Source organism: Athene noctua, chromosome 22 (assembly GCF_965140245.1).
Source record: "Athene noctua chromosome 22, bAthNoc1.hap1.1, whole genome shotgun sequence".
NCBI classification, from domain to species: Eukaryota; Metazoa; Chordata; class Aves; order Strigiformes; family Strigidae; genus Athene; species Athene noctua.
This window is the reverse complement of record NC_134058.1, coordinates 6,965,059-6,977,966: the sequence shown is the minus strand read 5'-3', so window position 1 is coordinate 6,977,966 and position 12,908 is coordinate 6,965,059. Positions and strand designations below refer to the sequence as shown.

Genomic DNA, 12,908 nt, shown 5'->3' with positions numbered 1-12,908 from the left:
CCCCACAGCCACATCTGGGGAGTCCAGAGCTGGCCCACAGCATCCCTGGGGAGCCCAGAACTGCCCCACAGCATCCCTGTAGAGCCTGGGGCTGCCCCACAGCATCCCTGAGGAGCCCAGGCTGCCCCACAGCCACTCCTGGGGAGCTGAACATGGAACTGCCCCACAGCCACATCTGGGCAGCCCAGAGGTGCCCCACAGCAGCCCTGGGGAGCGCAGCGCCTGTCCCCATCAGAAATGAGCCCCCGTGGGGCCTCCGGCACTTTGTGGGGGGCTGCAGGGCGGGGAGTCAGTCAGGGCCCACTTGGCTGTTGGTCCCCAGGCCATGTCCCTGCACAAGCCTGTCCCAGGGGCTGTGGGAGGGCTTTTGGGTCACTGCGAGCTTTCCAGGGGGTTTCCCAGCAGTGTCACCACAGTGTCACAAGTCATCGGGGTTATTGCCCGGCAAAGTGAGCCAGCCCAGCCAAGAGGGGATGGGAAAGCTGGGGCTACCGTTCCGGGGAAGACCACAGCTATGTGGGGGGGTTCAGGCATTCTTGGTGCTTCCTCCCCCCCCAAAGCAGAGTGGGGGGACAGTGGGATCGGCAGCAAAAAAACCCCTTTGTGCAAGGCTGGGTTAAAACATCTCTGCCAGCAGATTCTTCCAGAAGCAGGAGCCCGTCTCATTTTGGGGCTGAGCAGGACGGGGACAGGGGAAGGACAGGGCGCCCGGCGAGGCTGGGGCCAGGATGTGCTGCCCCAGGGCTGCTCCAGTCCCCAAACCCCACGTTTGATGAAATCCTCAGCTCCTGGAGCTGCGCGAGCCCCTCTCCCGCGCACCCCCGCACACCCCCGAGCTGTCAGCTCCTTACATAAGGTTGCGTCTACGCCCGAGATATCACGGGGGAAAGCTTGAAAACAGGAGGCGAAAGGTAACGGGGAAAGCACAGCCCCCCCAAAAGTATATTTTTAGGCTTCGCGTGATGGCTCCGTTCCCTGGGCAAAACGCCGAGGCTCGAGGCCGCATCCTGCACCCTGCCCGAGGGGAGGGGGGGGTGACCTCTCCGCTGCCCCCGTCGAGGGGACAAGGCTTTTTGGGGTGGTTGATCCCCAGGAAACTGCAGCTGGGGAGGGAAAGGCAAAGCTTTCAAGCAGCACAGGGAGTGATGGACAGTAACAACAACAAAAAAAAAAAAAGATAAAAAGAAAAAGCCTCTAAATATGATTTTATGATTTTTACAGCAGAAAAGTGCTGCTAAGGAGTCGGAGTCTCAGCTGGTCTGGATCTTAAATCTTAAATCGCACGTTTGGGGTGAGATTTGGCAGAGCCAATCCCTCAGGGAAAGTCGGGGGGGTTTCTTGGTTTGGTTTGGTTTTTTTTTCCACGATGCACTTTGAGCCGCTGCTAAAGATTTCCTTTTCTGGCAGCAGCAGAAGGGCACAAAGGGCAAGGCAGGGCGATAACCGCGGGGAGAGGAGGGACGCCTCCGCCAGCCAGCCGGATTCTGGCTTTTCCCGCTGGGATTCTAGCTTTTCCCGCTGGGGTTTTGGCTTTTCCCGCTGGCAGGCAGCCTCGCTGCGGCGGGCAGCCACCGCCATCTACAGCCGGCAGCGGGCTGGATGCGGCCCTTGGCGGCGCTGGGGCCACCCAAGGCCCCGCTCCGGGGTGAAATCGAGCCGGCGGGTTTTGTGCCACACACCCCAAGCGGCCTTCGGACACCGCCCGGCCGGGCTGGTTAATGGTTAACGAGGAAACAACCCCGTTTCTTTGTTAAATTCACCGTTTTTCCATGGAATTTTTTTTTTTTTTTTTTTTTTTTTTAAACGTGCCGCGGCACCGGGAGCCCTCCGGGGACACGAGCGGCTCTGCCAGCCCGCAGGCAGGGGACGGAGCGCGGGGTCTGCCCCCAAATCCCGGGGTTTTGGCTGTTCCCGCTCCGGGCTCCCAACAAGGGGTTCCCCCACCTCCCCCCCTGCAGTGTTTCTCTAATTAAAAACTCAGTGCCCTCTGCAGCAAATGTTAATTAAAGTGTCACTTCAGGTTCGTTAACCCTCTTGTGTACGGTTACTGTATGTGACTGATGGCAAAATGGGGGAGTTGGGAAGGGAAATTTCCTTTTCTGGGTGAAAGTTTGGGGGTTTGGTTGGGGACAAGGGGACAGCAGCGTCTGCTGGAACTGGTGTCGGATTCCAGGATGGGATCCCAGTGCCGCGGGCAGCAGGTCCCCTCACCCCCGTCAGGGTGACGAAATGATGCGAGACAGACACACTTTTTGTCCTATTTTATTAATTTACATCCCATTTTCTATTCCAGCTCGAGCCAAAAAATCAGCCACAGCATTTTTACCTCCCCATTCTCGCGTCCTGTCAGTCACAAACTAATTTTTGAGGATGATCACAAAATTATTTGTGTTCACACAAACTCCCTGAAAGCTCACCCTGCTCCCTCAGTCCCTGGAGCCAGGTGACAGCATTGTCTGAATTCCGTGGCCTCTGAGAAGCCATAATACATCTTTTTTGATTTCCCCACAAGGTTTTTATCAGCCGGGTATTTCAACACAAATGCCAAGAGGCCAACTCTTAACAGAAGAGCTTGAAACTGCATCTGCCAGCTGAGTGCAACGCCCTTTGCCAGGACTCCTTGTCTCCTGCCCCAAAAGCCCCCAGAGTGTGACAGGAGTCCTCAGCAGCTGGACTGCTGCCTTTTAAAACCCGGCTCTGAGCCCCAAACGAAGCACCCCACTCACTCAAGCTCCCTCCCCTTCCCCAAAATCAACCACCCAAGCAGCAAGGCGAGAAAACTCCTGCACAAGAGGCAGCTTTAATGACAAAAGCTCTCGCCCCCGCCACTGAAATTTAACTGTTGTATAAAGGAACCACCCTGGAGATGGTCTGCCTGCAGATCGGGCACCTCTTGGGCTCGGGGAGAGCCTGGTAGCACTCCCTGCAAGAGCAAACGTGCCCACACTCCAGGAAAACGCAGGATTTGGTGTTGCTCAAGCAGATGACGCAGGAGTTTTTGAGCGTCTCTCCGCCCTCCACGTTCATCTCACGCATCAGGCGCTCCTGGGCCTGCCGGAATTCATCCTGCAGCTGCCTGAGGTGCCGCTTCTCTCGGTGATGCCGGTATTGCTTCCGTAGGATGAAGAAGAGGACGGTGCAGGTGGCAAAGCCAAAAATGACGGTCAGGATTTTCCAAAACCTAACATTCGCTTCTTGTTTCTGCAGCAAGGTGTCAAAATCCACGGTGCTCAGGTAGTAGGGCATGCCCTGCTTCGGGGGCTGCAGCTTGATCGTGGTGTTATCCAGGACCAGCTCTCCCACCCCCGTCAGCACCGTGCCCACCTTCAGCATCTGCTCCGTCTCCTGAATGCCCTTCGGGCGCTCCCCGCTGATGTAGTGGCCGATAACGTCGGTGAAGGACTGGACAGAGGGATGAAATTTCTCGTACACCGTCTCCAGGCTGAGTTCGGCGGCGTCCAGCGGCTTCATCACCCGGACGGTGACGCCGGCACCTTCCTCCAGAGGGACCAGGTCGAAGGGGGTGGTGTTGGTTCTCTGGTGGATGATCTTCTCGTAGTCGTTCCTGGGGAAGGAGAAGGGGATAAAGCAAATGCAAGCATCAATGCCTTCCCCGAGGCTGGCAGGGAAACACTGTGTGGGCTGACCTGCTATTTTTTGGGGGCTGCCAAGTGTCCTCTGCCCCAAGCAAAGTTTATTTGGATGGGACTCACTGGAGAGCGGTGCTTTTCCCCTCATGGCACTGTCCAGGAGCCCCTCTGCCCTCCCTCAGCACTTCCACCATCACCAGGAGAGCGCTTCAGCCCCCCTTAATCCCCTCTCATCTCCCTGTGGCGTTCCCAGCTGCTGGAAGCGCTGCCTGTCTCACACGCAGATCTGAGAAGCGTTATCCGATCAGCCGAGGCTCAGAGAGCGTCACCGTGCTCTCATTTCTGCAGCTCAGGACCATCCTCAGGTCTCCTGGGCACGGGTATCGCCCAAATCCAAGAGAATTTCTCTTCTGAAGGTGTCATTTTGCTTGGGAAACACCATCCTGTGGCTACCTCTGTAACAGCAGCGTGAGGCTGTGATAAATGCTCTGCCCACGTTGGATTATTCTACATGCTCATCATCTACAGCCCCTATACAAAATCTGAAAGGCTACAGCCCTGAAAACAGCGAAACGTGCCCTGTTTTGACAGCTGTAATGGCGCCACTGTGAGGTTCAGCTATGGGGCACCTTGGTCACTGTGGCCAGGCCTGAAGTCATCTCAGCCGGTCTGAACAATGGACGTTCGTGGGCGCCCGGGACGTACCAGAGGTGGGTTGTTCGGTTCCACACCATCTTATGCTCCTGCAGTGTCAGTCTCTGAAAGACGCCCTTGCAATTCTCCACAAACTGGCTGCTCAGGGTCTCCTTAACGGACTGCACCACCCCTGAAAGACAAATCCGAAGCGCGTGAGGTGCTCGTTAATCATCTGCTCCACTTCTTGTTGCGTACAGCGAGTATGAGCAGTATCTGAACAAGACAGGGGGGGCTGAAGAGATGACAGCCCGTGTTCTGAGCCGTCAGGATGGTCAGTGGCTGCCTGACAACGGGGACGTGAGCTGATGGGAGCCAAACCGCCGGGCTGAGGATAAAACCCACACGGCGAGGGGGCCGTTGGGGTGTGCATTCGCACCCCTCACCCCCGCTCTGGGCCCTGCCCTACCTTCAATGACCGCGTAAGGGACGCAGCGCCCCGGCGCCTCCAGCAGCACCGCCCGCAGGTCCCCGTCCAGCCGGACCTTCCTGGCGCCCTGAGGGGAGGAAACGGAGGCCGCGGCTCAGCCGACGGGACCAGGCCGCGGTCGGGGCCCGGGCCCGGGCGCGCGGCCCGGGGGCCCTTCGCACCCACCTCGAGGCCGCGGGCGACGCGGGCCTTCTGCCGGTAGACGGAGTAGACCAGGGCGGTGAGGGCGGTGCTGGCGACCAACAGCACGGCCTGCGCGGCCGAGGGCCGCCCGCCGCCCTCCATCGCCGCCGCTGCCGCGCCGTTACCGCGGCAACCGCCCGGCGCCGCCGGCTCCGGGTGATGACGCAAGGCGCGACGCTCTGGCGGGCGCCACGCTGACCATAGAGGTGCGGTCCGCCAGGGCCGCCGCTCCGGGGTGCGGCGGGGGCCCCCCACAAGGCCTTGTTTCGGGGGCAGGGGGAGCCCAGGTCCCAGCCGCGCAGGGCCTGGGAGAGGGGGGGGGGGCAGATCCCGGCCCCGCAGGGCCTTAGGGGGGTAAATTACAGCCCCGGGGTCTTGGGGCGGGGGGGCAGGAGAGATTCCATCGCCCTCCTGCGCCCCCCGCCCGGAGTCTTTGGGGAGACTAAGCTCCAGCCCCACAAGGCCTTGGAGGGGGTTTAGCCCAAATCCCAGCCACCCCTCAGGATCCTAATACCCCCGGGGGAGCATTCTCAGTGCCCACCCCCCCACCCCCCTTCCCGATCCTTGAAAGCGGGGGGGCAGCCTAAATCCCAGCCCCCTGCAAAACTTGGGGTGTGTCAGGCCAAAGCCTGTCCCCCCTGGGCTGGAGGGGGGGAGGATCCGCCCCAACCCCAGCCCTACAGCACCTTGGGGGGGGGGGGGGTGTTTACACCCCTCTACCAGGGTGTGGGGCAGCAGCACCCCATGGCCCAGAAGGGCCCCCCCCCCCCCCAGGGAGGACACAGCTGAGCACGGGGCCTGGGGGGTGCAGCCCCCAACCCCATTTGTAGGGTCCCTCTTCCACACCCCATGCAGGGACCCAGCTGGAAGGTCCCTGCCAGCCCTGTGCTGGGGGGGGGACAAGACCCTGCTCCCTCCTCTCCCGCCTTCCCCTTACTATTCTGGGAAAGCAGTAAAAGGGGAGGAAAAAACTAGTAATTTTTGGTAAATTATTGATCTTCAAGGCCTTGGCAGTGCTTTTGGGGTGGGCAATGGGGACTGCAGGCAAGCCCCCCTCTTCAGTGGGGGTCCGAGGGACCAAACACCCATTGCAGCCTCCCCGGTGCGGGCGGCCTTGTGCTGCCCCCCCAGCTCCATATTTAAAAACCCGAGTTGCCATGACTACGCGGAGCAGCTCTCGCCAGCCCTTGGTGCTGCAGGGAGGGTGCAGAAAGCGCTGGGGACCCTGCAGCCCCCCCTCTTCCCCCAGCTTGGCTTCCCTTGCCAGGGGTAAATTTGGTATAAAACCCCCCAAAACCGCCTCGGTGCCGAGCTTAACTCTTCCTCTCCCGTTTGCGAGGGCTCAGTCCCGGCGAGACACAGGCGCCGTTTACATGACAGAAAACACACATTAACTTTATTATGGCTGCTGCGGAGGAGGCACGAGAGCAGGTTTGTGGGCGGGGGTCCTGGAGCGCAACCCCCTGACCCCAGGGGTCTTCCTTGCAAATGAAGCCACCATCTTGTCCAGATTTGTCCCCGAGGAGGGTCCGACTTCAGCTTGGCGTGCGGGGAGGGCACCTCATCCTCGGAATGGGGTGACCCGCTGCTGCCGCTCAGCACGCCAGGGGCCGGGGGCCACGCAGGCTGCACCCCCGCATCTCCCTGGCCAGCCGCAGCACGGCGGCACGCTCACCGGGGCCACCATCGCCCCGGGGTGTGCCAGTGCCGAAGGCCTCGTCCTCCTCCTCCTCCAGGATGGAGCTGAGGCGAGGGGCGCAGCGGGCCCTCTCGGCGGGCGGGCGGTAGGGACATTTGGTGTTGAGCAGCCGGCGGAGGGGGACCAGGGGGACGATGGCGTCGCCCAGGAGCTGCTGCTGGACATGGCGGAAATCGTTCTGCCTCTTGAGGCGCTTGAACTCGTTGAAGGCGGAGGCGGAGGTCTGGTAGAGGAGCAGGGCCATGGCGCGCGCCTTGTCGGCTTTGGAGACCAGGACGGCGTGGCAGCGCAGCACCACCGCCTTGTTCTTCACCTGGTGCCGGTAAACCCAGGCGAAGACCTTGGGGTGCCGGCGGTCGGCGGCGCAGTAGGTGATGCGGTGCAGGAGGTACGCGTGGCCCGGCCGGCGGGCTCCCTTCTCGCAGGGGGTCATACGGATGCCTTGGGGTCCCAACGTCAGCTTCATCTTGGCCCCGCCGGCCCCCGCGTCGCTCTTTGCCCAGATCTTGCCCACCGCCTCCTCCGTGCAGCCCTCGCCCTTGGCGTGCAGGGTGACGGCGTTGCCCAGGTACCGCACCGTGTACGTCGGGTCCTCCTTGTTCAGCTCCACTTTCTGGCGTTTGCCGCGGAAGACGCTGCCCAGCCGCTCGAGCGGGCAGTCGGGCAGCAGGTCCGGGCAGGAGCGGAGGAAGCCGGCCAGCAACGCGGCGTAGCTCAGCCCCGGCCCCAGGCTCTTGCCTTTGCACTTACGTTCATTTTCCACCAGCACAAACTTGCTCCGGCGCCAGGGCAGCATCTCCGCTCTGCCGAGGGGCCCCCGCCGGCCGCCCCGCACGCCTCCGCTAATCCCAGCCCCGCCGCGACGGCCCCCGACGACCCCCTTGCGAGCAGAGGGACCCCCCCTCCTTTGCCCCAAACCCCAAAGCTGGTCGGGGGGTGTCCCCACACCCCCCCACTCGGGGGGGGGAAGCCCCTACCCCGGTACGGCGGGATGCAGCTGCCGTATCCGATGCCGTCTGCCCACGGAGGGATGCGGAGCCGCTTGACCGAGGAGCCGCCGCGTTTCGGCTGCCGCCTGCGCCTGCTGCGGGAACGGCTGCTGCGGGGACGCGGCTCTCCGTGGGCTGCTCCACCTCCCCGCGACGCCGCGTCGCCTCGGCCCCGAGCACGCGGGGAGCCGCCGGCGGACCCCCCCCGACACACACACCCCGCCGTGCACGTCAACGGCCGCGCTCCTGCTCGGGCAGAGAAATGAAGGTGCTGGTAAAATAAAGACACCCCACGCACACCCCCACCCAGGCAAGTGGACAGAGCCCCGGTGCCAAAGCACACTTGCGTGGGGGAGAAATTAGGGCAGGATCCAGGGGGATGATTTTTGGGAGGGTCGGGCATCAGCTCCTGACCCTGGCATGAGAAAAGCGGATTTTTTTTCCCCCAGACCTAAGCGCTGCCTGAGGGGATGCTCCAGGGGTCGCAGATCCTGCATGTTTGCTGGCATCTTTTGCTCCAGAAACCTCATTGTCCCCTATTATTTCCAAGCCAGCCAGACCTCCTTCCTGCTTCTCTTGGGCTGAGCTTTTAGCTTTTAACCTGTTGCTTTTAAATCCAGCCGAGGTGCTGGGACAGCTTCTCTCTGGGGAAAATTAAATATTTCCCCACGGTGCAGCCTGGGGGGCATTTTTGGGGGAGCGCTGAGGGGTGCCTGTGAGATTTCAGCCCTGCAGTGGAGTCTGAGGCTGTTCAGGATTCGGCTCCTTTGGCTCAAACCTTAATTTTCATGGGTTGTATTTTACCACCTGGGGCTGTGGATGCAGCAGGGAGACCCCCAGGCTTGGGGACCCACAAGATGGTCCAGCTGCCTTGGGATTGAAAACTGGGCAGGAGAAAGGGGCAAAATAACAGCATGTGCCCCCAGTTTTAGGCTATTTGGGGAAGAAAACCTGAGCAGGGTGTTGCAGGGAGCAGGAAGCCATTTCCCAGCAGCTTCCCAGTTTTTCTACGGTTTGAGCGAAGCAACTGCAGCCTTAAAATAGCTGCTTCGCAGGCAGGCAGTGCCAGGCCCCGCTCCTCTCGCTGCCACGGCCTCGGCAGCCTCGTCGGTTTTTGCAGCCAAAATAATAAAAAATGCATCATGAGTTTGTGTGATTTTCGGCTTTGCTGCTGCAGCTCGGGGTGTGTGGTTTGCTCCCGGCGTGAGGATGGTTTTGGGGAGGTGACAATTAGTGGATTAGTGCAAATGAGGAAGGTTTCCATCCAGGTCAGCCTCCAACTCTTGTTATTTCTGTTCTCACCCTCATAGGCAGAGGTAGGGGCTCTTTATTTAGCTCCTCGGCATTCATATCGACAGGGCAGGTTTAAACCCTCCCCAAAAGCTTGTTTAGTTATAAATCTCACATTATTTAGGGGGGGTGTCCCCCTGCTCTGCTCGCGGTGCCTCCCACCAGCTGCCCTGGGGCTGGTTTTCCCTTCTCTCCCAGGTTTTAGGGGGATTGCACCGTGTAACAGGGTGAGGGGCACAGGAGCATCTGCGGCTCATTTTAGATGGGAAAACATCCACGATTTGTGTTTAAAAAGCTGAAAAAAAGGGCTCTGAGATGATTCAGGGCTGCCAATCCCTCCCCTCTAGCTGCCTATTGCCTTGAATGACTGCCCTTGCAAGTCTGTCATTAGGTTCCAGGGTGAACTGCCATCATTAGGTTCCAGGGTGAACAAACACCAGCACAGCACGAGGAAGGTGGGTCACCTCGTTATCCCCTGGGACAATACTGATCTCAGCATCCCGACTGATTTCTTGGGGTGCCTGTGGTCCTCTCTCCACCACACGCTCCATTTTCAGCTCCCAGTGTTTACACCACATCAAAGGTTGCTGCCAATTCAGGTGCTGCGTCCCAGCCTGTCGTGGCTTGTCAGCAGTGACCCAACGCCAAGATTTGCTGTCAAAACCAGCAGCTAAGGTTCAAATCCTCCCAAAATCCAGCAAACTGGACAAAAATCCCAGTGATAGATCAATGGGGGTCGTGACAGCGTCCTTGCAGCCAGAAAACGAGGCATTAAGCTCCTCCAGCAAGGGGAAAAAAAGGCAGATCTTTAATTCAAGAGCAATTTGCTGATCAGTTGGCATCCTGGGAGCCCTTTACCCCACACAGGCTGATTCCCACGGAAGCACCAGCCGGACCAAGTTTGGGTGCGAGCAGCACAAGGCCATCCTGAAACGGGTTTTTATGGCAGCTTCAGCCAGCTTCCCCTGCTGCCTGGCAGCTGGTAGTTAAAAGACCTGGCAAAATGTGGTGTGGATATATTATTTTTTCTGTTTTCAAACGAATTTATTTCTTTTGCTCTCACTGGGCAGGAGCTGTTGGTTGTGTGTGTGTCCGTCCCCGTCCCCCCCCCCCCCCCGGAGTGTTTCAATAACATTTTCCCTTGGAGCCGTGCAACCAGTTTTCAGCTGGGGAGGAAAAAAAAACATCGAGGTGGTGGCGGAAAAATTCTGTGCCGGGACAGAGAAAGGAGGAGGTAAAAAAAAAAAAAAAAAAGGAGAAACAGGAAAAATATGAGACAGCAGGCAGGAAGGGGATGCAGGACCCCCTGAGCCTGATGCTTTGAGGGTCAGGGCTGCCCCCAGGGATGCTTCCCAGCCAGGGCGTTATCCCGGCCGGGCCGGCCAGCCTATTTTCCAGGCGAGGAAATATTTAACCGCAGCGTCAGCGAGCAGGGCAGGCGGGCGCAGGCATGGAGGGTGGCGGTCAGCACCCGGCCCCCGCTGCCCCCCCGGGCCAGCCCCAGGGCGAGCGCCTGCAGCTCCTGTTGCGTCGCAGCCGGGAGGCCAAAAACTGCGCCTATTGCCCCTACAGCCGCTTCCCGGTGGGCGCCGCGCTGCTCACCGCCGGCGGGGAGATCTTCTCTGGTAAGCTGGGGCCGTGTGACTCCCTCCTTTGGTTTTGGGGTCCCCCCCTGCAACCCTTTGGCCATGCGTTGGGGTGCAGAGGGCCAGCATGGGGTGCTGATCCCCGTCCCCCGCCCCCCAGCTGCCTCTTGGCAGCCGCCATCCCAGAGCGAGCCAAAGATCGCTGCGGATGGGAAAATACGGGAAATAAATAGGGGAAGAGGGAAATACATTGGTGAGAGCCCGGGATGAGGCGGTGCACGCAGAAAATGGCTTTTCTTTGCAAATTCTCTAAAAATAAAACCACCTGGAAGGGTTCAGGGTGTCTGAGTGGGTGCCCGGGGCTTCCCCACAGGGTGCAACGTGGAGAATGCCTGCTACAGCCTGGGGGTGTGTGCCGAGCGCACCGCCATCCAGAAAGCCATCTCCGAGGGACACACCAGCTTCAGGGCCATGGCCATCACCAGGTAAGGGCATGCCGAGAGCCAGCACAGCGAGGGACGGGCTGGGGGGCCAGTGGGAACCCCCCCGTGCACCCAAGGGGCAGCTTCTGCCACAGCAGCCTGAACGTTTTGTGGGGGGAGGCAGGATTTTGCATGTTTTTTTGGAGGAGTTGAGGGGAAAATCTGCTGTGGCTCTGTCATTATTGGTGCATGAAGGTCTTCTGCAGGTGTTCCCCCCACTTCTGACCGCAAGACTGAGCTCTGTGCCCTTCTCCTTTGGCAGTGACATGGGGGACAGCTTCATCGTGCCCTGCGGTGCCTGCAGACAAGTGATGAGAGAGGTGACGCCTTGCATGGTGGCCCCGTGTCTCCTGACCCCAGGCATCTCCCCTCAAAGCACCCAGAGGTGCAAAGGCGGGGTTTGCAGCCCCCCAGTGCCAGCTCCAGGCTCCCCAAATTGCACTATCTGCTGGGAAATGGGTGTTCCTCCTTGTCCCACGGGAGCGGGTGCCCGGTGGTAATCCATTAACTTGCCCTCCCCAGGGGGTTTTATTCCTCCCGGGAGCTGCCGGGTGCAGAGTTTGGCCCTGGAACCATCGCCCCAGCTCTGGCAAGCCTGAAAATGGGGTTTTTCCTGCAAAAGCTGAGATCCCTGCAGAGCCTGTCCCACTCTCAACTCTCACCTCCCTCCTCCCGTGGGCACCTCGGCACCTGCAGCCTGGTTTTGGGTGGTTAATATTTACCAGGTCTCGGAGCTCAGCTTGAAGGCCGGATTCGGCAGGTTTGGAGTCACCAGGGCTCACTCTGCGGGGGGGCAAAAACACAGCATCTGAGCCCAAAACACCCCCTGGGGGAAGTGATGCTGAAAAGCCACCCCAAAATACATGCTCCCTGCGAACTTGGCCAAAAAAAAGGATTATTTGGGTAACTTGAGGAAGAAGTGCTGGTTTTGCATTGGGCACTTCTCCCTCCTCTTCTCCTGCAGTTCGGCACGGACTGGGACATCTATCTGACCAAAGCAGATGGCACCTATATCATCAAGAGGCTGGAGGAGCTGCTGCCGCTCTCCTTCGGCCCCGAGGACCTGAAGAAGATGTGAGCAGCGCGGCCACTGCCGGCCGTTGCCCTTCAGAAGCAGGGGAGGATGATTTTCCCCAATTTCCCCAGTGTGTAAGTGGCTTTTTGGGGATGATGCAATGGGAAATGCGTTTATAGTGTTAGGTTGCCTGTTCCTCTCACTCATCTTCTGATTCAGCACTGATTTGCAGACACCAGTCCCATCTCACCCCAGGGAAACAGTGAAATCAAGTCATAGAAATTCCCTTTTATTAGAAAAGAAGTGTCCAGATATTGCTATGGGCAAGGGAGGAGTTCACAGGTGGAGAAGAGTTTGATGAACAGGCTTGTTGGTACGGAAACCACTCCTGAACAATGCAAAATCATTGCTTGGGAAAATGCTGAATTCTTCAGCTCTAAATGAGAAGCAAAAGCAAAAAGGAAAGGCTCCATTGTTAATAAGCCAATTCAGATTAGCTGATTTGCTGGAACTGGACAGTTATCATGCTGAGTGTGTCCTTTGCTTGTTTCTCTCATGCTTGTTTTTCTTGCTTTTATTATGTTTGTGGAGATGAAGACAGAGAGGAGTTTTGGGGGGCTTCTGGAGAGTTTTCTGTCTCCAGAGTAATGCCGTTTGCTGATTGTACTATTAATTTAACTATGCACAATGAAAAATGAATGCGTTACATTTCCCAACCAGCACTGGGCTGGGCATTACTGTGAAATAAAAGCAGCCCTGGTTTATCTCCTACAGTTGCAGCAAATGATGAATCACAGGGAACAAGAAGCGGGGCTGCCCCGCTGCCCCGCAGGCCAGGAGGACGCTGGGTCCACGGGCAGGACACGACCAGGACACTGCATGACCCAGGGCATGGTCAGGGCAGTGCTGCCTGTGCTGCCTGCACCCTCCTGGCTGTGCCCTGCCGTGCCC

General features: G+C 59.0%; 3 protein-coding genes across 3 annotated transcripts; 1 reads left to right on the top strand and 2 right to left on the bottom strand.

The window, feature by feature from the left end:
* Positions 1 to 2,176: 2,176 nt before the first annotated feature.
* Positions 2,177 to 5,031, bottom strand: MUL1 (mitochondrial E3 ubiquitin protein ligase 1). Its single transcript, XM_074924803.1, has 4 exons — positions 4,879 to 5,031; positions 4,693 to 4,780; positions 4,296 to 4,416; positions 2,177 to 3,565 (listed from the first exon to the last, which is right to left on the bottom strand). Exons 1-4 carry the CDS (start codon positions 4,996 to 4,998, stop codon positions 2,836 to 2,838), a joined length of 1,059 nt encoding a protein of 352 aa, XP_074780904.1. The 5' UTR covers positions 4,999 to 5,031; the 3' UTR covers positions 2,177 to 2,835.
* A 1,292-nt stretch (positions 5,032 to 6,323) lies between these two features.
* On the bottom strand, positions 6,324 to 7,433 carry FAM43B (family with sequence similarity 43 member B). Its single transcript, XM_074924914.1, has one exon. It carries the CDS (start codon positions 7,389 to 7,391, stop codon positions 6,492 to 6,494), a length of 900 nt encoding a protein of 299 aa, XP_074781015.1. The 5' UTR covers positions 7,392 to 7,433; the 3' UTR covers positions 6,324 to 6,491.
* A 2,674-nt stretch (positions 7,434 to 10,107) lies between these two features.
* CDA (cytidine deaminase) lies at positions 10,108 to 12,703 on the top strand. Its single transcript, XM_074924915.1, has 4 exons — positions 10,108 to 10,499; positions 10,834 to 10,945; positions 11,205 to 11,262; positions 11,907 to 12,703. Exons 1-4 carry the CDS (start codon positions 10,325 to 10,327, stop codon positions 12,018 to 12,020), a joined length of 459 nt encoding a protein of 152 aa, XP_074781016.1. The 5' UTR covers positions 10,108 to 10,324; the 3' UTR covers positions 12,021 to 12,703.
* The last annotated feature ends 205 nt before the right edge of the window (positions 12,704 to 12,908 follow it).

Coding starts and splice junctions, on each gene's coding strand:
- MUL1 (XM_074924803.1), bottom strand. CDS start 4,998: ATGGAGGGCGGCGGGCGGCCCTCGGCCGCGCAGGCCGTGCTGTTGGTC. Junction 4,417..4,692: donor CCCTTACGCGGTCATTGAAG/GTAGGGCAGGGC, acceptor TTTGTCTTTCAG/GGGTGGTGCAGTCCGTTAAG. Junction 3,566..4,295: donor AACCGAACAACCCACCTCTG/GTACGTCCCGGG, acceptor CTCCTTCCCCAG/GAACGACTACGAGAAGATCA.
- FAM43B (XM_074924914.1), bottom strand. CDS start 7,391: ATGCTGCCCTGGCGCCGGAGCAAGTTTGTGCTGGTGGAAAATGAACGT.
- CDA (XM_074924915.1), top strand. CDS start 10,325: ATGGAGGGTGGCGGTCAGCACCCGGCCCCCGCTGCCCCCCCGGGCCAG. Junction 10,500..10,833: donor CGGCGGGGAGATCTTCTCTG/GTAAGCTGGGGC, acceptor GCTTCCCCACAG/GGTGCAACGTGGAGAATGCC. Junction 11,263..11,906: donor GCAGACAAGTGATGAGAGAG/GTGACGCCTTGC, acceptor CTTCTCCTGCAG/TTCGGCACGGACTGGGACAT.